Here is a 25,394-nt window from a genome sequence, read left to right as displayed (position 1 = left end):
ATTCAAGAAAAAGACTGACCCTTGGTAAGAATAGCTAGCTTTGTGGCATTTTAAACTTGTCCTATTCACCTCCCTCTCTCTCCCACAATGGTTGACTTGCAAACCAACAGCTCTATAATCACAAGGGCAGACTAGCAGCCTAGCAGCCATTGAAGGGAGGAGAATGGGTTTAGAGGTCAACGAAAACCCTATTTCTAGAAAGCTGTCATTATTTTACCTGACTGGTAGTTCCTTGGAAACCCCAACTCACAGGGCTTGTCTTTATTTGACCTGACTCAGCTCACTCAATAAGTACAGCCTTTTTCCCCTGGCATTTGTTGAAAATAATCAATAGTAATTGTTTAACATTGCAGCTACCCAAGACAGCAATTACAATTGGGACAAATGAGAAGATGACCAAATACAATTAAAAGGAAAAGTTGGGGGAGGAGATGTCCATAGAAAGCATTAGAAACCTCCAGCGTGTTTGTGCGATCTACACCTATGTGTAGGCACAGGGATTTGTGGAAACCCAGGAAACCTCCAAAAAGGCCCTACGCTCATTGCCCTGGCCAACTTTGAAACTCTGCACAGGCAAAAAGAGAAGGCTAAGGAGAGTTGTAAACTGCCTGCCTGAGCGTTGAAGCCATTCTCCAACATGCACATAGTGTCTCAGAAGAGGTGTGGATGCTTATAGGTCAAAGGCACTTAACTGTTCAGCCATTAGCTGACCACTAAACTAACTGAGCAGAGACTCCAGTGGTCACACATGACAGAGAAAGCACACTTTACAAAATTAGTTCAGGAAAGTGACTAAGAAAACAAACAACGGCAGCAACAATTATGACAAAAATAATAAACAGCAACAACAGCAAACCACTGATGGATGGAGAATAATCTGATTCCCAGAATTGCCACATGATATTATCTAAAATTTCTACTTTTCAATCAGAAAATTACAAGATATGCAAAGAAACAAAGTATGGCCCACACACAGAGAAAAGAGCAGTTAATAGAAACTGTTACTGAGGAAATCTAGTTATTGGACTTACTAGGTAAAGACTTTAAATCAGCTATTTAAATTATGTTCAAATAACAAAAGGAAGCTGTCTAACGAACTAAAGGAAATTATAAAAATGGAGTCTCACCTAAAGGAGCAAAGGATATACAATGGAGAAGGATAATCCCTTCAATAATTAGTGTTGAGAAAATTGGACAGCCATGTGCCAAAGAGGGAAATGACCACTACCTCACTACATACACAAAAATCAACTGAAAGTGGATTAAAGACTTGACTATGAGATCTGAAACCATAAAATTTCTGGAAGAAAACACAGGCAGTATGTTCTTTGCCATCGGTCTTAGCAATAACTTTCTGGTTGTGTTTCTTCAGGGAAGAGGAACAAAAATAAAAATAAACAAATGGCAGTCTGTATATCTTCTTTGAAGAAATGTCTGTTTAGGTCTTCTGCCCATTTTTGGATTGGGTTGTTTGTTTTTTTGCTATTGAGCTGCATGAGCTGCTTGTATATTTTGGAGATTACTCCTTTGTCAGTTGCTTCGTTAGCAAATATTTTCTCCAATTCTGACGGTTGTCTTTTCATCTTGTTTATGGTTTCCTTTGCTGTGCAAAAGCTTTTAAGTTTCATTAGGTCTCATTTGTTTATTTTTGTTTTTCTTTCCATTTCTCTAGGAGGTGGGTCAAAAAGGATCTTGCTGTGATTTATGTCATAGAGTGTTCTGCCTATGTTTTCCTCTCTAAGAGTTTTATAGTTCCTGGCCTTACATTTAGGTCTTTAATCCATTTTGTGTTTATTTTTGTGTATGGTGTTAGGGAGTGTTCTAATTTCATTCTTTTACATGTAGCTGTCCAGTTTGATTGCCAACAAACACATGAAAGGATGCTCAACATCACTAATCATTAGAGAAATCAAAACTACAATGAGGTATCACCTCACACTGGTCAGAATGGCCATCATCAAAAAATCTACAAACAATAAATGCTGGAGAGGGTGTGGAGAAAAGGAAACCCTCTTGCACTGTTGATGGGAATGTAAATTGATACAGCCACTATGGAGAATAGTATGGAGGTTCCTTAAAAAAACTAAAAGTAGAACTACCATATGACCCAGCAATCCCACTACTGGGCATATACCCTGAGAAAACCATAATTCAAAAAGAGTCATGTACCACAATGTTCATTGCAGCTCTGTTTACAATAGCCAGGACATGGAAGCAACCTAGGTGTCCACAGACAGATGAATGGATAAAGAAGATGTGGCACATATATAGAATGGAATATTACTCCGCCATAGAAAGAAGTGAAATTGAGTTATTTGTAGTGTCGTGGATGGACCTAGAGACTGTCATACAGAGTGAAGTAAGTCAGAAAGAGAAAAACAAATACCGTATGCTAACACATATATGTATGGAATTCAAAAAAAAAGAGGTCAGAAGAACCTAGGGGCAAGACGGGAATAAAGACACAGACCTACTAGAGAATGGACTTGAGGATATGGGGAGGGGGAAGGTAAGCTGTGACAAAGCGAGAGAGTGGCATGGACATATATACACTACCAAACGTAAAATAGATAGCTAGTGGGAAGCAGCCACGTAGCATAGGGAGATCAGCTCGGTGGTTTGTGACCACCTAGAGGGGTGGGATAGGGAGGGTGGGAGGGAGGGAGACGCAAAAAATATGGGAACATATGTATATGTATAACTGATTCACTTTGTTATAAAGTAGAAATTAACACACCATTGTAAAGCAATTATACTCCAATAAAGATGTTAAAAGAAAAAAAGAAAATGTATTTGAAGAAATTATGGCTGAAAACTTCCCAAACCTAAAAAAGGAAACAGATATTCAGATACAGAAAACACAGAGGATCCCAAACAAGATAAATCCAAACAGACTTTCACCAAGACATATTATAATAAAAATGGCAAAAGTTAAAGAGAGGATTCTAAAGGCCACAAGAGAAAAACAAAGAGTTAATTACAGGGGAACCCCTCATAAGGCTATCAGCTGATTTCTCTACAAAAATGATGCAGGCCAGAAGGGAGTGGAAAAATGTATTCAAAGTCTTGAAAGGGAAAAATCTGCAACCTAGGATACTACCCAGCAAGATTATCATTTAGAATAGAAGGAGAGATAAAGAATTTCTCAGAAAAGCAAAAACTAAAAGAATACAGCAATACTAAACTTATCCTAAAGGAAATATTGAAAGGTCGTCTCTAAATAGAAAAGAAGTAAGAATCTATAGGAAAGAGAAAATCACAATTGGAAACTAAATCACTTAAATAAGCCAGTACACAGATTAAAAAAAAAACCAAAAAACAAAAATTTATGGAAAAGTGATGAAAACTACAGTGAACAGCAAAAAGGTGAACATGTAGATGCAAAAGAGGATATCAAAATCATAAAATGTGGGGGAGGAGAGTAAAAAATGTAGATTTTTTTTTCCAGAATGTGTTTGAGCCTATACGACTACCACTCTAAAGCAAGTAGATATAGGAAGGAGTTGACATATGTGAAAAACAGGGCAACTTCAAATCAAAAACATACAATAGAGTCACAAAAAACAAAAATAAGAGAACATAAGCATAATACAAAAGAAAATCATCAAACCACAAAAGGAAAAACAAAAAGAAAAAGGAAAGGACAAAGAAGAAATATAAAATCAATGGCAAAACAAGGTTTAAAATGGAAATAAATGCATATCTATTAATAATTACCTTAAATGTCAATGGACTAAATGTTCCAATCAAAAGACACAGAGTGGCAGATTGGATAAAAAAAACAAGAGCCTAAAACATGCTGCCTACAAGAGACCCACTTTAGGGCAAAGGGCACATATAGGTTAAAAGTGAGGGAATGGAAAAAGATATTTCACGCAAGTGGAAATGACGAGAAATGGGGGTTGCAATACTCATAGCAGGCAAAACAGACTTTAAAACAAAGGCTATAAAGAAAGATAAAGAAGAACACTATATACTGCTAAAAGGATCAATACAAGGAGAGGATATTACACTTGTCAACATATATGCACCCAATATAGGAGCACCCAGATACATAAAACAAATACTAAGACATAAAGGGAGAAATTGACAGGAACACAATAACAGTAGAAGACTTTAACACCACTCTCACATCAATGGACAGATCTTCAAGACAGAAAATCAACAAGGCAACAAAGATCCTAAATTATACAACAGAATAGTTAGACTTAATTGATATCTTCAGGACATTACATCCAAAAACAGCAGAATACACATTCTTTTCAAGTACACATGAAACATTCTCTAGGATTGACCATATACTAGGGCACAAAACAAGCCTGAACAAATTTAAGAGTATAGAAATTATTTCAAGGAACTTTTCTGACCACAATGGCATGACAAGAAATCAACCACAGAAAAAGAAACAAGAAAAAAACAATTACATGGAGACTAAACAACATGCTATTAAAAAACCAATGGGTCAGTGATGAAATCAAAGAAGAAATTAAAATATACCTTGAGGCAAATGACAATGAAAACATAACCATACAAATTCTATGGCATGCACCAAAAGCAGTTCTTAGAGGGAATTTCATAGTGATATAAGGCCTTCTTTAAGAAACAAGAAAAATCTCAAATAAACAACCTAAACTACCACTTAAAATAATCAGAAAAAGAAAAACAAACAAAACATAAAGTCTGCAGAAAGAAGGAGGTAATAAAGATCAGAGAGGAAATAAATAGAGATTTAAAAATTAGGAAAAGTCAATAAAACCAAGAGCTTGTTCTTTGAAAGCGTAAGTAAAATTGACAGATCTCTGGCCAGGCTCACCAAGAAAAAAGAGACAAGAGCCAAATAAACAAAATAAGAAATGAAAGAGGAGAAATCACAGCTGATACCGTGGAAATACAAAAAACCATAAGGGAATACTGTGAACAATTCTATGCCAACAAATTTGACAACCTAGAAGAAATGGAAAACTTTCTAGAAACATACAGCCCACCAAAACTGAATCAAGAAGAAATAGATAACTTGAACAGACAGATCACTAGAAATTAAATAGTATCTGTAATAAAAAAAACTCCCTACAAACAGAAATCCAGCACCCGATGGCTTCACTGGGGAATTCTACCAAACATACAAAGGAGAACTTATACTGATCCTTCTCAAACTCTTCCGAAAGACTGAAGAGGAAGGAACACTCCCAAAGACATTCTATGAAGCCACCATCACCCTGATACCAAAACCAGACAAAAACACTACCAAAAAAGAAAATTACAGGCCAATATCTTTGATGATTATAGACTGAAAAATTCTCAACAGAATATTAGCAAACTGAATCCAACAACACATAAAAAAGTTCATACACCATGACCAAGGGTCATGACCAAGGATTCACCCAAGGGTCATAAGGATGGTTCAACATACGCAAATCAGTCAATGGGATACACCACATCAACAAATGAGAGGATGAAAACCACAAGATCATCTCAATAGATGCAGAAAAAGCATTTGATAAAATTCAACATCCATTCATGGTAAAAATCGCTATGAAAGTGAGTATAGAGGTAACATATCTCAGCATAATAAAAGCTATTTACAATAAACCCACAGCCAATATAATACTCAATGGTGAAAAGCTGAAAGCCTTCCTAATAAAATCTGGAACAAGACAAGGATGCCCACTCTCACTACTTCTCTTCAGCATAGTATTGGAAGTCCTAGCCACAGCAATCAGACAAGAAAAAGAAATAAAACGTATTCAAATTGGTAGGGAAGAGGTAAAATTGTCATTATATGCAGATGATATAATAATATATATATAGAAAACCCTAAAGACTCCACACAAAAGCTATTAGAACTGATAAATGAATTCAGCAAGGTAGCAAGATACAAGATTAACATACAGAATTTGGTTGCATTTCTTGACACTAACAATGAAATATAAGAAAGGGAAAGTAAAAAAGCATTACCTTTTAAAATTGCACCGCCCAAAATAAAATACTTAGAAATAAACCTCACCAAGGAGGTGAAATACTTATATGCTGAGAACTACAAAACATTAATAAAGGAAATTACAGATGACTCAAAGAAATGGAAAGATATCCCATGCTCTTGGATTGGAAGAATTAATATTGTTAAAATGGCCATACTATCCAAAGCAATCTACAGATTTAGTGCGACCCCTATTAAATTACCCATGACATGTTTCACAGAAATAGAAAAATTATCCTAAAATTTATATGGAGCCATAAAAGACCCAGAATTACCAAAGCAGTCCTGAAGAAAAAGAACAAAGCAGGAGGCATAACCTTCCCTGACTTCAGACAATACTACAAGGCTACAGTAATCAAAACAGCATGGTACAGGCACAAAAACAGACATATGGATCAATGGGACCGAATAGAGTCCAGAAATAAACCCACACACCTACCGTCAATTAATCTTCAACAAAGGAGGCACAAATATACAATGAAGAAAAGAAAGTCTCTTCAGCAAGTGGTGTTGGGAAAGCTGGACAGCCACATGTAAATCAATGAAGTTAGGACACACCCTCACACTATACACAAAAATAAACTCAAAATGGCTCAAAGGCCTAAATATAAGACAAGACACCATAAAGCTCCTAGAAAAGAACATAGGCAAAACATTCTCTGACATAAATCACACCAATGTTTTCTTCGGTCAGTCTCCCAAGGCAATGGAAATAAAAGCAAAAATAAACAAATGGGACCTAATCAAACTTATAAGCATTTGCACAGCAAAGGAAACCATAAACAAAATACAAAGACAACCTACAGACTGGGAGAAATTATTTGCAAATGATGCAACTGTCAAGTGCTTAATTTCTAAAATATACAAAATATATATATTTTAGAAATATATATATTTCTAAAATATACAAAAAATATTTTAAAATATACCAAAAAAATAAACAAACAAAATTTCTAAAATATACAAAAAGTTGTATTGAGTCATACAACTCAATAACAAAAAAGCAAACAACCCAATCAAAAAATGGGCAGAAGACCTAAACAGAGATTTATCCAAAGAAGATATACAGATGGCCAGCAGGCACGTGAAAAGATGCTCAACATCGCTAATTATTAGAGAATTGCAAATCAAAACTACAGTGAGGTACCACCCCACACCAGGCAGAATGGCCATCATTAAAAGTCTACAAGTAAATGCTGGAGAGGGGGTGGAGAAAAGGGAACCCGCTTACACTATTGGTGGGAATGTAAATTGATGCAGCCACTATGGAAAATAGTATGGAGGTTCCTCAGAAAACTACAAATAGAGTTGCAATATAATCCAACAATCCCACCCAGACAAAACTATAATTCAAGAGGATACATGCATCCCTATGTTCATAGCAGTACTATTTACAATAGCCAAGACATAGAAACAACCTAAATGTTCATCAACAGATGAATGGATAAAGAAGATGTGGTATATATATATGTACAATGGAATATTACTGAACCATCAAACCGAATAAAATAATGCCATTTGCAGCAACATGGATGAACCTAGAGATTATCACACTAATTGAAGTCAGAAAGAGAAAGACAAATACCATATGATATCACTTACGTGTGGAATCTAAAATATGACACAAATCAATATATCTATGAAATATAAATAGACTCACAGATATAGAGAACACATTTGTGGTTGCCAAGGGGAATGGGCGGTAGAGGAGAGAAGGACTGGGAGACTGGGACTAGCAGATGCAAACTATTATATATAGGATGGATAAACAACAAGGTCCTATTGTATAGCACAGGGAACTAGATTCAATATCCTGTGACAAACCATAATGGAAAAGACTATGAAAAAGAATATATACATATATATATACACACACACATATATATAACTGAATAACTTTGCTGTACAGAAGAAATTAACACATTGTAAATCAAGTATACTTCAATAAAATTAAAAAAATAAAGATGGCAATGGAAAAAAATGTTACAAGGCTAAGCACAACATGGGGAATATAACCAACACTTTATACTAACTATAAAAGAAGTATAACCTTTAAAAATTGTGAATCACTATATTGTACACCTGTAACATATAATATTGTACATCAACTATACTTCAATTAAAAAAAGGTAAAAAGTGTCAATACATCAAGACAATAGAGCAATCACAAATATGTACCCCAAAACAAAGCCCCCAAATTCATGAAGCAAAAACTCACAGAATTGAAGGGAGAAGTAGACAATTCAACAGTAATAGTTGGAGACTTCAGTACCCCATTTTCAAAACAGATAGAACGTTAGACAGAAGATCAGTAAGGAAATAGAAGACTTGCACAAATCTACAAGCTATTTAGACCTAACAGACTGTAGAACATTCCACCTAACAATAGCAGAATACACACTCTTCTCAACTGCATGTGGAACATTCTCCAGGGTAGGCCATATGTTATGTCATAAAGCAAGTCTCAACAAATTTAAAAGGACTGAAACTTTCCTGCTGTTATAGGATTTTAAAAGCAGTCCCATTCCTAATACTAGGTCTTCCGTTCATAACCTTGAGTTCCAATTTTCCTCTCCTAACTGATTTTAAGAACTGATTAGGGCAGGAATCTTCCTTTTTCCATCTTTGTAAGCCTCTCTGGGTATTCAGCAAACATTTGTGTAGATCCAGCTTTGCTAACTAGCAGTCACTGATTTGTTTGCTTTTGCACAATGTTGGTCTGGACAGTGTTTATGAAAAATCTGAAAGAGTTGCCAAAATTAAAACTCTAAACTTTTCAGATAAAAATCTGGGTATTTGGCTTGTCTTGAAAAATGGGATGAACTGGCAACCCTGGACCCACTTCCCCATATGGTAAGAGTTGGCTGGAGCTAATTAGCAGCTGCCCCTGTAGAAGGGCTGGGCTCTGCATTTCCCTTAGTCTAACGTGTGTGTCCTCTACACGAGAATGGGTAACAGTGCTGTTATTAACTCACTTGCTCTATTTGTTTTTACTAAAGAATTCTTAAGAGGAAAGTGAAAATTTCTAACATGCACATTTCTATCCAAGACAGAAAAGCTAAAGCTAGACTTAGAGGGGGCCATATGTTATTTTTCTTTTAGTTTACAGACTTCCTACATCCGAATTCAGCTCATTAATTGATTCTTTAATAATATTTATTGAGTGCCTACCTTGTGCAGGCACTGCTCTAGATGCTGGTGAATAGGATAGACAAAGAACCTTAGGCAGCTTACACTCCAGTTTCCTGCCTGGGCCCTAGAGCCACGTGGTTGTGACTCTTGGTTTATATCAATGAGGACAGGATGTCTTCAGTGTTAAAACCTTCAGAAGGACCAAGGGGAGTGAGGATTTAGAAGAGGCCAGGGGATTAGGTGATTGGGAATACTTTTATTTTATTTTACATTTTATATCATTTCATTTCATTTTACTTTATTTTATTTTGACTGCTCTTATCAGTTTTGCCCACAGGACCTTAATAACAGATGAGCACAGAGACAGAACCTGTCTTTGTGCTGATCAGAAGCCAATAACAAAAACAGACATTTCCAAAGTCACCCTTCTGGGTTCTTAAACATGGTGCCAGGTCTCGCCTGTCCTCCTCACTCTGGGTGAGGTTTTTAAGTCTGGTGGCCATGCTGGCCAGAGCTGACCCTACAGAGTGCCCCCTTTTATTCTTCCCACTGTCTGGGGGGGTCTCTTCACCAGCCTTACTGCTTACCAGTGACGTCCCTGGAGTGTCTGTTGGAACAGGAGGTGGGCAGGGAGCTGAAGGCTGACCCAAGGGTTCCAGCTGCCCACTGACACCCAATAGTCACTACGTGGCTAAGGTGACCAGCACTGTTAAGTAGGCATGAACAAGGCTACCACGGCAGGAGTGACACACCGGAACTTCACGGAATCACCAGCAAATCACAGGGTACGCGGAACTGAATACCGCTAACGGCTTTCCATATTGGAAAGAATTCTGCATCGGAAGCCACAGGACCTGGCCCGCAGCCCAACTCACTCGCCATTAGCCATCTGGGTGATGGTGTCCCTGGGTGAGTGAAGGGCCGGATGCAGAGGCCTCTGGATTCCAGCAGCACTGGTTCTGGGGAGATACTCCCCTTGGTATGGCATGGAGGTGGGAGGGGCCATGCGGGAGCACAGGTAGGGGAGGACGAGCTCGGAGACAGTGGCTCAGGACAGAGTCCTCTCGGGCTGGACTCCGGGGACAGTGGCCCGGGACACAGTCCTCTGGGGCTGGACACCGGGGACAGTGGCCCAGGACACAGTCCTCTGGGGCTGGACACCGGGGACAGTGGCCCGGGACACAGTCCTCTGGGGCTGGACACCGGGGACAGTGGCCCGGGACACAGTCCTCTGGGGCTGGACACCGGGGACAGTGGCCCGGGACACAGTCCTCTGGGGCTGGACACCGGGGACAGTGGCCCGGGACACAGTCCTCTGGGGCTGGACCCTGTGTCCCCCTCGCGGATGGCCCGGCCTGGCCCGGAGGTGTGGCGGGAGGAGATGGGCCTGGGTTTGGCCCCAGGAGATCCTGCAGGGCGACCGCAGGCACCATCCCTTGGACAGGATGCCAGTCCCGCTGAGGCCTGTCCCCTGCGAGTGCGGTCTCCACCCCCATCAGCCCGGGCAGCCCCGCACGTCCACGCCTGTCTGCGGCCCGGGCTCAGCGCCCCCTCCTCGTTCGGTGCAGAGCCTCCGAAAGGGCCTCCCCAAGACTCACCAGCTCGGCCTTCGGACCGGCCTCCAGCTGCCCCGTCTCCTCCGGCCTCTTCTGTGACCCAGTTACATCCTCCTGCAGAATTCAGTTCACTGTAGCCACCGTGCCACCTGGTGGGTCACTCGAGCCCTCCGCCCAGGCGATGATGACCACGGCCTGGCCCATAGTGGTTTCCACTCGCCTTCTTCAAGAGTTACCCAAGGGGCCCTTCCCGTCACCAAGTTTCAGCCTAAAATCGGTGTTGGAACCCATATGACAGTTTTCCTCCAAGTGGTCCGAAGGGGTTCCGAACTCGGGGACTTGTCTCGGCGCAGGCGTGCTCTGAGAGCCCCTAGTGTCGTGGGTTTTCTCCCTCGGTACGAGATTCAGGCGCGTGAAGGGCGGAAACCGAAAGAGAGGGAGGCCGTCTTTTTAGGGCGAGGGTGAAGAGTGACCATCGGTACTTCAACATTCCAGATGCTCCAGAAATGATGGACCTTGCAGTGCTTGGCGGAGGGGGAGGGGGGAATTCCTGAAGTTTAAAAAGGGGTTATCTTTTCATTATTTTCCAACATCCTAATTAAAAGCAAAAGCCAAAAAAAAAAAAAAAAAAAACTGACAAGCTTCCACAGCAGGGATATTGCCTGAATTCCGAAGGACACATTTTCTGATCTGCTCGCCATCCCCAGTACAAATCCCGGAGTTATTCATTATGGGTGGAAATACCATTTGGAGATAAGCCCATCCGGTTCTTGTATTAACTTCTTGACTCGGTAAGCTAGGCTGTATTTGCCATCGTGGCTGTGGCCGCTGCCCGGGTTCCTCCAACATTGCCCTGTGGCGTCTCGAGCTCCCCTCTGGCGGCCGCTGCGGTTCCCCCTCCCGCCCGCAGCTGCGCGCTCCTTCCGGGCGGGAACCGCGGCTCCCCAACCCCGCCCCAGGCCCCCTCGCCGACTGGGTGAGACCGCTCACGTGACGGCCTGCCTCGGGAGGAGGGCCGCACCGTGAGCATCCTCGCGAGGGCCCACGGGATTGATTTTAGAATGCAGGAAGGCTCAGGGCGGAGGGCTGTGACAGTGTGACGTTCAGAGTCTTCATTTAAGAAACTTGGTGGATACCTGGAAGGGTAATATAATGCTGTATCGAGTTTGGAGGGAGTTTTGTCTGTTTTACAGCAGGGGAGAGGGTGAAGATATGCATACATTTGTAAACCGAGGTAAGAGGGGCATCGGTGAGGGAGAGGTGGGAGATGGAAATGGAGTTTTATCCTCTAAAGTGCAAAAATGACTGTAGAGTGGGAGATGAAGCCACAGAGACAGACATAATACATTCTTAGAAGACGGGAAGCAGTGGGGTCACAGGTAGCAGAAAGGAGGAAGTTAGAACCTCGGAACCGCAGGGCGGGGTGCTGCTGGCACGTGGGGTGGGGTACCTCCCCGGGCACGGGAGAGGCTCATCCCGGGGAGGCACCAGCCAGCCTCTGTGGAGGCTGGAGAGGGGGGGTGTGTGCGTGCGTGTGCGTGTGCGTGCGTGCGTGTGCGTGCGTGCGTGTGTGTGTGTGTGTGTGCGTGTGTGTGTGTGTGTGTGTGTTGAAAATGAGGCCCCAGGTTGCCTTCTGTGGAGGCTGGAGAGGGGTGTGTGTGTGTGTGTGTGTGTGTGTGTGTGTGTGTGTGTGCGTGTGTGTGCGTGTGTGTGTGTGTGTGATGAAAATGAGGCCCCAGGTTGCCTTCTCTTTCTTCATCCAGCCAGACAAGAGCTGAGAGCCAGAAAGCCTCCGGACTGGGGGTAAGCAGGTTAGTGAAGAAGGTAAAACTAGAGTTTATATATATTTAGAGGCAGACCTCCTTTTATTGTGTTTCCCTTTAGTGCACTTCATAGATACTGGATTTTTTACAAATTGAAGGTTTGTGGCAACCCTGGGTTGTCAGATGATGGTTAGCATATTTCTTTTTAGCAGTAAAGCATTTTAAAAATTAAGGTATGTACGTTTTTAGATATAATGCTGTTGCACATGGAATAGAGTACAGCATAGTGTAAACACAACTTTTACACACACGGGAAAACCAAAACATTCGTGTGACTCACTTTTTTTTTGCGGTACGCGGGCCTCTCACTGTGGTGGCCTCTCCCGTTGTGGAGCACAGGCTCCGGACGCGCAGACTCAGCGGCCATGGCTCACGGGCCCAGGCGCTCCGCGGCATGTGGGATCTTCCCAGACCGGGGAACGAACCCGTGTCCCTTGCATTGGCAGGCGGACTCTCAACCGCTGCGTCACCAGGGAAGCCCGTGACTCACTTTATTGTGATATTAACTTTATTCCAGTGAGCTGGCCCCAAACCTGCAATATCCCTGAGGTATGCTTATGTACATATACCTACATTTATACAGAATATACGTGAGTGTGTGTGTGTGTGTGTGTGTGTGTGTGTGTGCGCGCGAGTTTAACCAACTAAGAACTTTAGGCCAGCATAGCTTTTTTTGTTGTTGTTGTTCCTGATTTCCCTACCACTTGTGACTTTTTCTCTAACACAAAGTGTAAAACCAAAGTTTCAGAATTCTCCATGAGTTTGGTTGTCAGTTTCAGTGGACCTTGGTGTGGTATTCCCAGTGAGTAGTTAACCATCTCAATGTATGATGTTTTATTTATATAAACAAGTTCTGGCTATGTTAGTCCTTAAGAGAATTCTTACCTACTACTCCTCGTGATTTTTTAAAAGAAAAGCAAGATTCCTGCCTTGCAGAGTTTTTACATACAATGCAGATAACTTTAAAAGTCAACTTGGAGGAATGTATCTCTCCATGTTTTCCAATGAAAGTCTAAACATGATTTATGTTCATGGTGAATTTTTCTCCCCAAGTTTCTTCATGGATCCAGTGAGACCAGGATTTTGAAACAAGGTTGAGACAGAAGCATATTTGGACTGTCTTTAGGCTTCTCTCTGCTACCTAGAAATAACTTACTTATTTTCTGTAAGAATAAAAAATAAGCTAAAATGTCTTTATTATATTTAGTTTCAGTCCTAAATTGATACCTACTAGGAAATCAGAATTAGGAGTTCATTTTGCAAGGGTTTAATGTGACAGAAGTTCTTTGGAAGTATACATTTAATTGCTAGCAGTGTTCTTTGAAATGCTCTGTACTTCTGTCTACCGATGAAGCCTAGGGGTACTATTTATTTCCTTTATAAATGTCTACCGTGTGCCAGACTGCAGTGAATTCTGAGATTCTGTTGGAACATCTTGTTCAGTAAATGAATATCGCCCCATAGTACTATAGTCTAGTCACTCGCTTTTACACACCTCAAGCTTTAACAACACCTTCCCGGGAATTTTTTTAAAAGGGAAAGAACAAGGATACAAATTCCATAGGTAAAAGTAGACGTGGAAGCGTCCATGTATGCATTTGGTAGAATGCTGTAAACATGCATAATGAATTCTACATTCATTGAGAAAATGTGACTAAGATGTTGTGTTGCAGAGACCTTCATACCGAGATTTTGTGTCCTTGCCTTCAGTTTTCCCACGATGGTTCTTTGTTTTTCTCCCACAGTAAGGTGTTTCCCAAAGGCCTTCCTGAGGAGTTCGCCATAGCAGCCGTGTTTCGGGTACGAAGAAGCACCAAAAAGGAACGGTGGTTTCTGTGGCAGGTTTTAAACCAGCAGAATATGCCACAGGTAAGGAACCAGAGAGATGTACTGATCTGTGGCCTCTGGTGGGATTAGGCCAGGTGAATCTTGGATCTGTGGGCATAAATTTGGGAACAGGCCTCATGCACGACTATTCTGTCTTTTAGTGGAATCCTCCACAGGGAAATGCAAGTATTCTCAGAGTTAGAAGGATCTTGCTGAGATTTGTAATGGGAGAGCCTGGTGGGTGAGGCAAGATTAGTTTGTTTTCTGTTTTTGTTTTGTTTTTCTGTTTGTTTTTTCTACTAGATTCATATTTTTGTCTGAAGACACTCTAACTACCCTTCCTTTACAACTGCTTCATTGACACCAAGACCACTCACTGACGACTTCTTCATTTCCTATTATTTCTGATATTATACATCATTTTAAAGCTGTTCATTGTTTCCTCTGAAAATCCTTAGTAAATTAAGAGATGAGATACAAATATTGACTCCATCAATAAAAATAATTGAACACATGCTAGATGCTAGTTAGTGACAAAGATAAGAGACTGGCAAAGCGTGATTCCTTTTCTCAGGGAGCACATAGGTCTGGGGATGCCATGTATGAGAACAGCCTATTGGAGCATGACCACAAGGTGACAAGTGAGGTGGCCGAGGACAGCTCGGAGTTGGGTGGGGACTGTGCGAGCATGGAAAGGACGGCTCCCCCAGATGGGACATGAGAAGAGCAGGGGTCTAGGAGTACTTGTGGGAGACGTGGCATTTGGGCAGAAAGGAGGGGACGCAGGTGCTCCAGGGAGGGGAGGTAAACATCACAATTACTTATGGGCACCATCCATCTGTGTTTATTTCCGTACATATCCATTGAAATGTGTTTCATTTCACTGGTCTTTTAATATGTTATTATATAGTCACAGTATTAAGATGGAAATATGACTTGAACAGAAAGAACATGTTCTCTATGAAAATGTATTTTCTTTGCACCATGCAAAGCATCAAAGGTTAAAGAAGTTGATCTCAGTTTCCATGCTAAGAGAAGTGATTATTTCTTATTGTTTTTAAATTAGTAACATTTAATTCTTGAATCACTCATACAGAATTATATATATACTTAGATAAACACACACACACACACACACACACATACGCACATACACATACGCACACACACACACTCCTAGATGTCCTCTCAAGAAAGGAGCATATTACATTCATCAGATATCCCATATTTAAACCATTTTTGTAGCGGTTGTTTGCTGTTCTTTTTTTTTTTGCTGTACGCGGGCCTCTCACTGTTGTGGCCTCTCACATTGTGGAGCACGGGCTCCGGACGCACAGGCTCTGCGGCCATGGCTCATGGGCCCAGCCACTCCGCGGCATGTGGGATCTTCCTAGACTGGGGCACGAACCCGTGTCCCCTGCATCAGCAGGCGGACTCTCAACCACTGCGCCACCAGGGAAGCCCTGCTGTTCTTATATGTTAACAAATCCAACAGACACAAGTATCATCTAAAATATTTTACTGAGTACCTCAGTTCTACTAACATGCAGCTTGAGTTTATTTTCAATTATTTAATTTTTTTATTGGAGTATAATTGCTTTACAGTGTTGTGTTAGTTTCTGCTGTACAACAAAGTGAATCAGCTATTCGTATACATCTATCCCCATATCTCCTCCCTCTTGTGTCTCCCTCCCTCCCACCCTCCCTATCCCATCCCTCTAGGCGGTCACAAAGCACCGAGCTGAGCTCCCTGTGCTATGCACCTGCTTCCCACCAGCTATCTATTTTACACATGGTGGTGTGTATATGTCAATGCTACTCTCTCAATTCGTCTCACCCTCCACTTCCCCTGTGTGTCCACAAGTTCTTTCTCTACATCTGCGTCTCCTTTCCTGCCCTGCAAATAGGATCATCTGTACCATTTTTCTAGAGTCCACATATATGCGTTAATATTCGATATTTGTTTTTCTCTTTCTGACTTACTTCACTCTGTATGACAGACTTAAGGTTCATCCACATCACTACAAATGACCCAATTTTGTTCCTTTTTATGGATGAGTAATATTCCATTGCATATATGTACCACATCTTCTTTATCCATTCATCTGTCGATGGGCACTTAGGTTGCTTCCATGTCCTGGCTATTGTAAATAGTGCTGCAGTGAACATTGTGGTGCATGTATCTTTTTGAATTATGCTTTTCTCAGGGTATATGCCCTGTAGTAGGATTGCTGGGTCCTATGGTAGCACCTTGAGTTTTGATTTGTGTGCTTTAATAATTTTTAAAACTGAATTTCAAACATTTAAAGATCATTTGCATTTTTGCAGGTTTCTATAGTAGTTGATGGTGGAAAGAAGATGGTGGAATTTATGTTCCAAGCTGTGGAGGGAGATGTGTTGAACTACGTTTTTAAAAATCGAGAACTCCGTCCTTTGTTTGATCGTCAGTGGCATAAACTTGGCTTCAGTATACAATCCCGGGCCATTTCGGTCTATACGGACTGTAACTTAGTTGCAAGCCGGCATATTGATGGAAAGGGCACTGTGGACTTCCACGGAAGGACTGTTATTGCAACCCGAGCTTCAGATGGCAGGCCTGTGGATGTGAGTTGTTAACTAGTAACATTCATAAATTAAAATAAAATATCTTATTAAAACCTTTTTCCTTTAATAACTGTATAATATATTCCCTTCTCAACACTCTTTAAATTAATTTGCTATCAGATGTGTGAAGCATAGCTATGTATTTCCAACTATATATATATATATATATATATAGTGTGTGTGTGTGTGTGTGTGTGTGTGTGTGTGTGTGTGTGTGTGTGTGTGTGTGTGTGTGTGTGTGTGTGTGTGTGTGTGTGAGTGAGAGATACGCGGGCCTCTCACTGTTGTGGCCTCTCCCGTTGCGGAGCACAGGCTCTGTACACGCAGGCTCAGCGGCCATGGCTCACGGGCCCAGCTGCTCCGCGACATGTGGGATCTTCCTGGACCGGGGCGCGAACCCGTGTCCCCTGAATTGGCAGGCGGACTCTCAACCACTGCACCACCAGGGAAGCCCTCCAACTATATTTTTACATATATTATTTTCTATCTATTTTCACCCATTTTTCTCTAGCCTGTGAATTTAAAAGAACTAGATTATGCCTTAAAAAATAAGGTTATTAAAATTAAATGTTAGTAAAAATTGAAAATATTATACAAAAGTAAGCTTGGTCTAAGTTCCTATGTCTTGAATAGAAAGGACTGGAAAAAGATGAAATTTAAGTTAAATGGTTCTGGTGTTTTCATTCAAGAACAATAGGCTATTTTTTCATCCTCAGAATCACAAATGTTTGTACTGCAGACTATTTTTCATTAGCTTATAATGTTTCTTTAGAGTTCTGTTGGACTGAAACACAACAGTAGGTCATTGGATGAGAACAATTGTCTAGTAAAACCCTTTCAGATGAAAAGTTTCTTTAAAAATTATATTTGATGCTCACATGGTACAGATTTATTATTAATTTCCCAAAGGCCTATAATCTTTAAAAAGGGGGATATATCTAAATTTGATGACTTCACATTTTCTTATGGGTGGAATGATGGGAAAACCCATAAAAATAATCTGAATGCAGAACACCAATAGGAATTGTTAACGCAAAGCCCTTAACAGTTCAATTTTGTTTCAAAAGTACGGTTCTGTGCACATACATGTTTGGCCAGCATATTATTTCTAAAGGCCCCTGTGGAAGGCATCAGAGATAGATGACAGATGGATAGATAGATAGATATTATATATATGTGTGTGTGTGTGTGTGTATATATATATATCTCCAATAAAATATTATTTTTAAACTGTCTTCTCTTAGACACAATGAACAAATCAGTGAGAGTGTCATAACGAGGGTTCAGTGATGATTATCAAGATACCCCAGAGCAGGAGAAGCCAGTTCTGGACATAAGACATCATGGCATCAGGGAGAGTGAGCTTGCTTGGGAATCAGACAGATGTGATTGTAAATCCTAGCTCATCCACTTAATTCTTATGATCTGCTAATTTATCTTGCTCACTCTTAATTTATCTGAGTCTCGGTATCCTAAATTATAAAATAATATTGGTAGACTCATTAGTTATAATTGCATGGCGTATGTGCCATAGTGCATAGTATGTGGTCAGTTTTCTGTGTATTCATTTATTTATTTAGGGCCAGACATGCCGTTCAACCTGGCATAAAAGAGCGGAAAACAACAACAAAATCTGCTCCTCTCTCAAAGATCTTAAAGGCTCAGTCTGTGTCAGAAAGATGGATCAAGTATGTGTCAGTAAATGGTGGCTGCCAATAATAATCACAGTATTAATTGTAGTGACAACAGTCCTAGACAGACCTTTCAGAAAGGTCTCTCCAGAGTCAAGGGAGGAAGTGGAGTCCAGCAGCTAAACCTCAGACGTGTGACTTCCATGGGTGGAGTGTAGGTAGACGGGAAGTGATCTTCAGGGGATTCTAGTAACAGGAGTAGGGGTGGCGGTAGCCCTCGCTGGAGCCCTGGTGTTGACTGGAATCTGATCTCCTGCAGGACTAGCGAGGGCAAAGTGGGGAATGGCAAGAACCAAAGAACATGAGGATTAAGATAAATTCATAACCTTTGAGGGAGAGATGACAATGAGAGAGGAGCAAGTTATTCCAAGAGTAGGGTCCTGACTCCAAGCTCCAGTCTCAAGGTTGAGTGTTGTGTCCTGTGTCTAATTAACTTTTTACTCAAGGGAACAACCTGAGGCTGAAGAATATCACTGTGAGTCCTGATGAAAAGCCACAATGGGAAAATTATAGTCTCACAACACTTTCATAGTTTAATGTGGAATCTTAGTTCACTTAAGAAATAATATTAAAGCCATGTCACGATGATGGAGCTTTTAGAGGAGTCACTGTTTAAGTTAAACAAACAAATAAAATACATATTTTATATTTTAAAGATTCTTGGTCCTACTAAAACTCTAAGTAAACTAATATTTTTATTATCTCCATACAAGCTCTGTGATTTATAAGATCTGTTGTAACATGAAAATGTTTTGTTTATTCAGAACGTAAGTTATCAAAAAAACCTTCTAATGATTAGGTTTTATTTTACATATACTACCCGTGTGCTTTCGTGCAGAGAAATAGGTGACAAAACTGATAAAAGAATTTTTTTTTTAACAAAAAAATTCTGTGTGACAGGGTCAGTGCATTCTCATTCTAAAGCACTATGTCAGTGAAGGATTCTAAAGCAACTAATGAATTAAAAAGGCATAATTAAACTAGGCTGGCTGTAGTTTCAGTGTCATGGGTACTTTATTAGGTTCTAATCCATGAAAAATTGATCATCTATCTTCAGTTAAGTAAAATAATTCATATGAAGGCCCTAGCACAGTAGATGATACATAATAGAATTTCAGTATTTATTGACTATTTAGGTAACAGTGTTGATGATAAATTAGTTTTAGTTAAGGAGAATATTAATTAATTGGAGTCTCTACATTCTTCATTCTACATAATGGGTATGTTACTGCCTGGTGTTTCATTAGACTACACTGTAAGACAGTGTATTTAAACTTTACAAATAAAAGTTTACTTCAGTAACCTTGCAAAAAGTTATAGAAGAGAAATCATTAAGTTTCATTTCATCTCAGAATTTTGCATTGGCTGCAAATCTTAGGCTGTTCATGAATCCAAAAGATGTCTGGAATTCTTAATGCTTTCTGTGAGCTGAATTGATTTTGTTCATCTCAGTGTAGAGTAATAGTTACAGCTTTTCCCCTCCTTTCTTGCTTTGCTGGTGTTGGGTTAGAGATTCAGAGCTAACCTCAGATATCTGCTTTCTATTATCATAGGATTATTATATTATTATAGTTGGGTCTTACTATAGAAAGTACTTACTGACCTCAAAGAAATACATAATCTAGCTCTGTTACACTAGGAGACAGAGAAAGATGGGGAAAGAGGAGAGAGAGAGAGAGAGAAAGGCGGGGAGAAGGGGAAGGAAAGAGGTTGTTCCTGACCTATGTTATATGTCAAATCATCATAAGATTATTAATTAAATTATTAAATTTACGACCACAAACTAGTTTGAAGCAGCCTCTCTGTGCATCTGTCATATTGAAATTTTGTCAATAGTCTGTACCATTTACTTTCTCTGATGTGGTTGTTTGATCTTGCACTTGAAGACATGATTGTACTTTCCTGAAACTACTTTTAATTTCATGTCCGAATGCCAACAAATGTGGATTTGCTGAGCAAATAGAAGAATCAATTATTTTTGTAAAAAACCTGTGAGTCATGCTCAAGTGTATGCCATGTAACATAAAATCCTTAGGTATTAGACAGTATCCATGAAAAGTAGATAAAAACTAAATACCTTTTTTTTCTTCTTATCGTAGTGCATTACCTCTCTTTAATTAAATACTTCTTTTTGATGGTTTGAAACAAGGAGCAAAGATCTGCAATTGCTCTATTACTTGATTTCCTTTACATATAGATTTATCTCAACAGCCGAATCCATTTCTGTTTCTCAAAGGGTCCATAAAATCATGAATCCTAAATTAAACAAAAACCAAAATATCTGCCAGTGATCTATTTGTATAAATATTAGCTTCTTTTTTTCTTTCCAGTTAAATTACCATCGTTCTCAAATGCCTAAATGTGATTTTCAAAAAGAAAAATACTAATGATATATCTTATTACTAATTTTTTAATAGGTTGAAATTCACCAACTTCAAATCTACTGTAACTCGAACTTCATAGCTCAAGAAACGTGTTGTGAGATATCAGCCCCTAAGGTAAGCTCAGTTTTTGGGGTGTGAAGACTGTAGAAGGCCAGTTGCCTGGGCTGTAGAGTCGTGTAGGTCAGCACTGAACGTCTTCTCTTGAAGCCAGGCGAGGAAACAGTTCCAAGCAAGAGACCCCTCATGGGGCTGTCCCATCGTCTCTTGTCACAATTTTAATCCCAGTGCTTCATCTTGAACTTCAGGAAAGATATGGCCTCACTTTGGACTCCACATGAGTAAAAGAGAACCTATGCCTTTCTCACTAAACCACGCTCTGACGGTAGCATCAGCATTTTCCAGTTACAGGGGTTTTACGTATGTGATTGTATGTTATTCTCACTCACTTCCCTCTCCTAGCCGTCACTCTTCCTGGCCAGTTTTCCTTTGTGAGAGATTTTTCACCTGCATCTTCCCCTCTCCTGTTAGCGCCGTGGTCCACCTTTACCTCGTGCTTGGATCGTCGCATTATTGTGTCATCCTCCTTCCCTGTCCCCACATAGCCAGAATAAGTCTCTGCATCACTGCTTTGTAGGTTCATTTACCTTCTTCCACTAAACATCTGTTATTCAGAAACACTGATCTTCTAGATATTGTGCTAAGCAACAAGGCTGGCTGACGTGAATAAGGCACATTCCCGGTCCTCTGCTCATCTCACCCTCAAAGCCTTTGGTTACTCCCTGTTTGCAACAAATTAGAAATTCAGTTTCTTAGTCTCTCACTCTTAATATTCTCAACCTAACTCTACAACTATTACTTTCTTGTACCAACCTTCCATTAAAAAACCCCCACTAAATTCAGTACTTTCTGCATCTCTTATTGCAATGGTCATGTGTGTGTCTTATATTATTAGATATAGTTGTATTTCCTTTTAATTTATTCAACTACCTTTGAAACTCATTGAGGGGAATTACACTTTTGTACCCTTCTTTTATGATTAGTGCTTTGTTTGTAAAAGATGTCAAAACATTGTTTCTTGACTTGTTGACTGGTGTTTGAAAGGGATTAATTCTGAAAAGTCTTACAGAAAGAACATATGAAAAGTAAAAGGTGAAAATGTTATTCTTTGGGTCAGATTTCCCAGAAGTTCTAAACTTACCATTGAAAATTGTAAGAATATTTATCCGTAGTTTAGTCGTTCAAAAGTATTTTTAACTTCTATCACTCACTTTGGGTAGTAGAATAATAATGTGATCAACTGACTCAAAGCATAGCTAAGTCTGTAAAAATTATATGTTTTCCTAATGTAACTTGGTTTTATAAACCATATCTCCAACCCAGTTTATGGCTCTCATTGCAAGGAAAGCCAGCCAAATATCTTTCTATAAATATCTGAAAAGGTAATTTAGAATGCCAATCTGCAGACTTGAAATACCTAGACTTCCTGGAGGCACACATTTAAATCTTGAAGATGTGAATTCTCCAGAAGTTTTTCTTTAATTAATTATGCTTCTTTTATGTGAGAGCTTTTAAAGTACGAATTTTCCCTGATTGAAAAGTAACAACATGATGTTTTGAGGTACCTAAATATTATACTCTTGACCAATAGTCACTCCAACTTGAATTATGAGAAAACTGTTTAAGGAAATAGGTGATGGATTCGATGGAGTGGCTCGATAATTAAAAGCGGTGACATGACCCCACACATCATGAAAAAAAATTTTAAATCGTGCTTGAAAAAGATTTGGTTTTAAAGAGTAGAAAAATAAGGTAGGAAATCATCTCCAACCTTGGGAAAAAATAACAAAAGACTGCTTATTTTCCTGCTGATAAGTATTTGGGGGCGGACATCACCATTCTGTTAATCGTTAACAGGAAATGGATATGTGCTATATTTACATTTAATGGAAATATATATTTTGGAAGGTAAATAGTTATATAAAAGATACTTAAGTGCATCTGTTGTAATTTTGGCATCAACTATATTTTTTGAAAAATATTTGAACTCAGCAAATTTTAATGTACTCGCTTAAAAATCTAATTTTGTCCTGTAATTTCAAATCAGACATCCTTTCTGTTAATAATATTTTATAGCATATTTCAAAAGTGAAATTTATTCAGGATAATCTATAAATATACTTCTTTGCTGCTATTAATTAGGGTTTCTCTTTCTGAAGCAGTCAGATTTCATGACTACAGACCTAGACAGAGAGAGTGAAGAATAAAGAGGAAGAGAGGAGAAAAGCAGCAACACTTGTTGAAAATAAAGGAGAAAGATGATTAAGATTTCGAGGGTTTATTAATTAAATATGTGTCATATCAAGACCAGAGGTTTTATGAAGCAGGGGATCCTTACTTGTACATCTTATGTTCTCTGTAGGCACTTTTTAGAAAGTGTGGGCAGTTTTATAGTGAAGCCTGAGACATGCTTTTAAAGTCTTAAAGCAGTGAATCAGTTATCCAGAGCAAAACTGTGAGCTCGGAATAGGTCTTGATTATTTAACTGAACCCATGGGGCACGGGGCAGGAACTGGCTGGAAAATCATATCAAATCATAGGACATAAATGGATCATTTTGGTGATAATCTTGTGTGTTTCATTCTAATGTAATTTTTAGACTTGTGGACTTGGAAACTTATGGTGATAACTAAACAGCTAATCATTAAATCTGCAGAGAGTAAGTGTGATAGAACTAGTGGTAAAGACAGGAAACTAGTCCCAGTTTTTCTGGGAGCTATTTTTCTTACCGTGTTTACTGTGCTCACAAGCATTAGAATGCTACACACTTTTTCAAAATATTATTTTGTTTGAAAAGTTATGTATGTTTACTATATAAAATTTGGAAAATACAGCCAGCTTCATAGAAGAAAATAAATATCAACCATGATCTCATCACAATAAATAACCACAGACAATATTTTAATTTTGTATCCTGACAGTATTTTTCCAGGCATATATAATTTGTAGTATATAAAGTAATGTGTGAACACTTCCCCCTAAAATGCAAATTCAGAGATATGAAATTGCAAATTCATGAAACTGCAAATTCAGAGTAACAAACCGTGGTAAGGACTCTGGTAAATGATATTGAGAGGAAAGGATGCATTTATCTTCTTCAGATGGCCATCTGGATTTATTTTTTGACAGAAAAAAAGTTCATTGCTTTGTAACCAAATTTCACTTCATGTGGCCATCCCCACATGTTCTGAACACACTGGATAAGTTATAAAAGTCATCACTTGTCTGTTACAGTGGAGACTTTTGAATAAAGAACAATGGACTGGAATAAGATATACATACTTTGATTAAATACATACTACCTTAGAGCATAAAAAGAGTTTATTTTCTACTTTTACATGCCTTTCTAATCATCTTCTTGAACTAAACGATGTTCTAAAAGTTCAAATTACATTCTTTTATTTTAAAATTTGTTCCCGAAACACATATACCAATGTTATTTGTATAAAGTATTTTATTGTAACAAATGTAATTCTTGTAAACGTTTGATATTACTGTACTTGTCATAAAGTCACCTATAATAGCTTTCGAATTTCTCACCAAAACCAACAATTTAATGCATTTCTAGTGTGTTGTCAGTGTAATAAAAACGTAGGAGTCTAGTGAAAAGGCAGCCATTATGAACTTTCACAGGTTGGTGTCAACCTTTGGTTATTAGAAGGAAGTTCTTGCAAGAAACTCCAGTCATGTCTAGTTTGGTGAGAGTCAGTGCTGGGAATGTCACCGCGTTTGGAATTGACCCCATATCCTAAAGCCTCTTTCTGGATTTTAGTGCCCAGAGCAGCATAGCTTTGGAAGTACTGCAGCATCATTGGTACCCGCTCATGCCAGTAGAATGTCTGCATTTCTGCCAGCAAAGCAGGAACTTACAGACCAGTGCCAGTGCATTCCAAACAAGGTATGCTCCCTTTCCCCTATGCCCACGGAAAAGCCACGCCACACAGTGAGCCAGGCCCTGCGGGTGTGGCCCTGGTCTTTCCCTTTAGTGTGCCTGGGCCTCTCAGTTGCTGGGTGGGTTAAGAGAAGGGGGTTGGGGATAGGATCTCCTGGATTTCGATCTGGAGAGTTCTGAGGCCATCTGACCTTCTTTCCTGGGTAGGAAGTAGAAGAAAATAAAGGGAGGAGCCACCTGTACAGCAGCTAAGTACAAGGGCATAACACATGCCAGGAATAGGCTTCAATTCTGCAAATTCACAGATGAAGGAAACGCAGTGCCTGCCCCTCAACGCATACCCAAAGATACTCTACGTAGTGTGGGGACCGTGTCTGTCCAGTATCCCAGATATCCACCCAGCTCTCCTTTCTGCAGTGAGTTGTACAGGAAGTGCAGAGGAGCTCTGTTA

General features: G+C 39.7%; 1 protein-coding gene across 1 annotated transcript in view; it reads left to right on the top strand.

Annotated features, from left to right (window-relative positions):
• The window catches only part of COL19A1 (collagen type XIX alpha 1 chain), a 352,964-nt gene that overhangs the window by 30,973 nt on the left and 296,597 nt on the right, over positions 1-25,394 (top strand). The window contains exons 4-7 of the mRNA XM_060167691.1: positions 14,234-14,357; positions 16,644-16,919; positions 21,028-21,108; positions 24,824-24,949. Of these exons, the coding sequence (XP_060023674.1) occupies positions 14,234-14,357; positions 16,644-16,919; positions 21,028-21,108; positions 24,824-24,949 (607 nt within the window). The remainder of the gene's footprint in view (positions 1-14,233; positions 14,358-16,643; positions 16,920-21,027; positions 21,109-24,823; positions 24,950-25,394) is intronic.

Source organism: Lagenorhynchus albirostris, chromosome 12 (genome assembly GCF_949774975.1).
Source record: "Lagenorhynchus albirostris chromosome 12, mLagAlb1.1, whole genome shotgun sequence".
Lineage (NCBI taxonomy): Eukaryota > Metazoa > Chordata > Mammalia > Artiodactyla > Delphinidae > Lagenorhynchus > Lagenorhynchus albirostris.
This window is presented reverse-complemented; position numbering and strand designations above follow the sequence as displayed.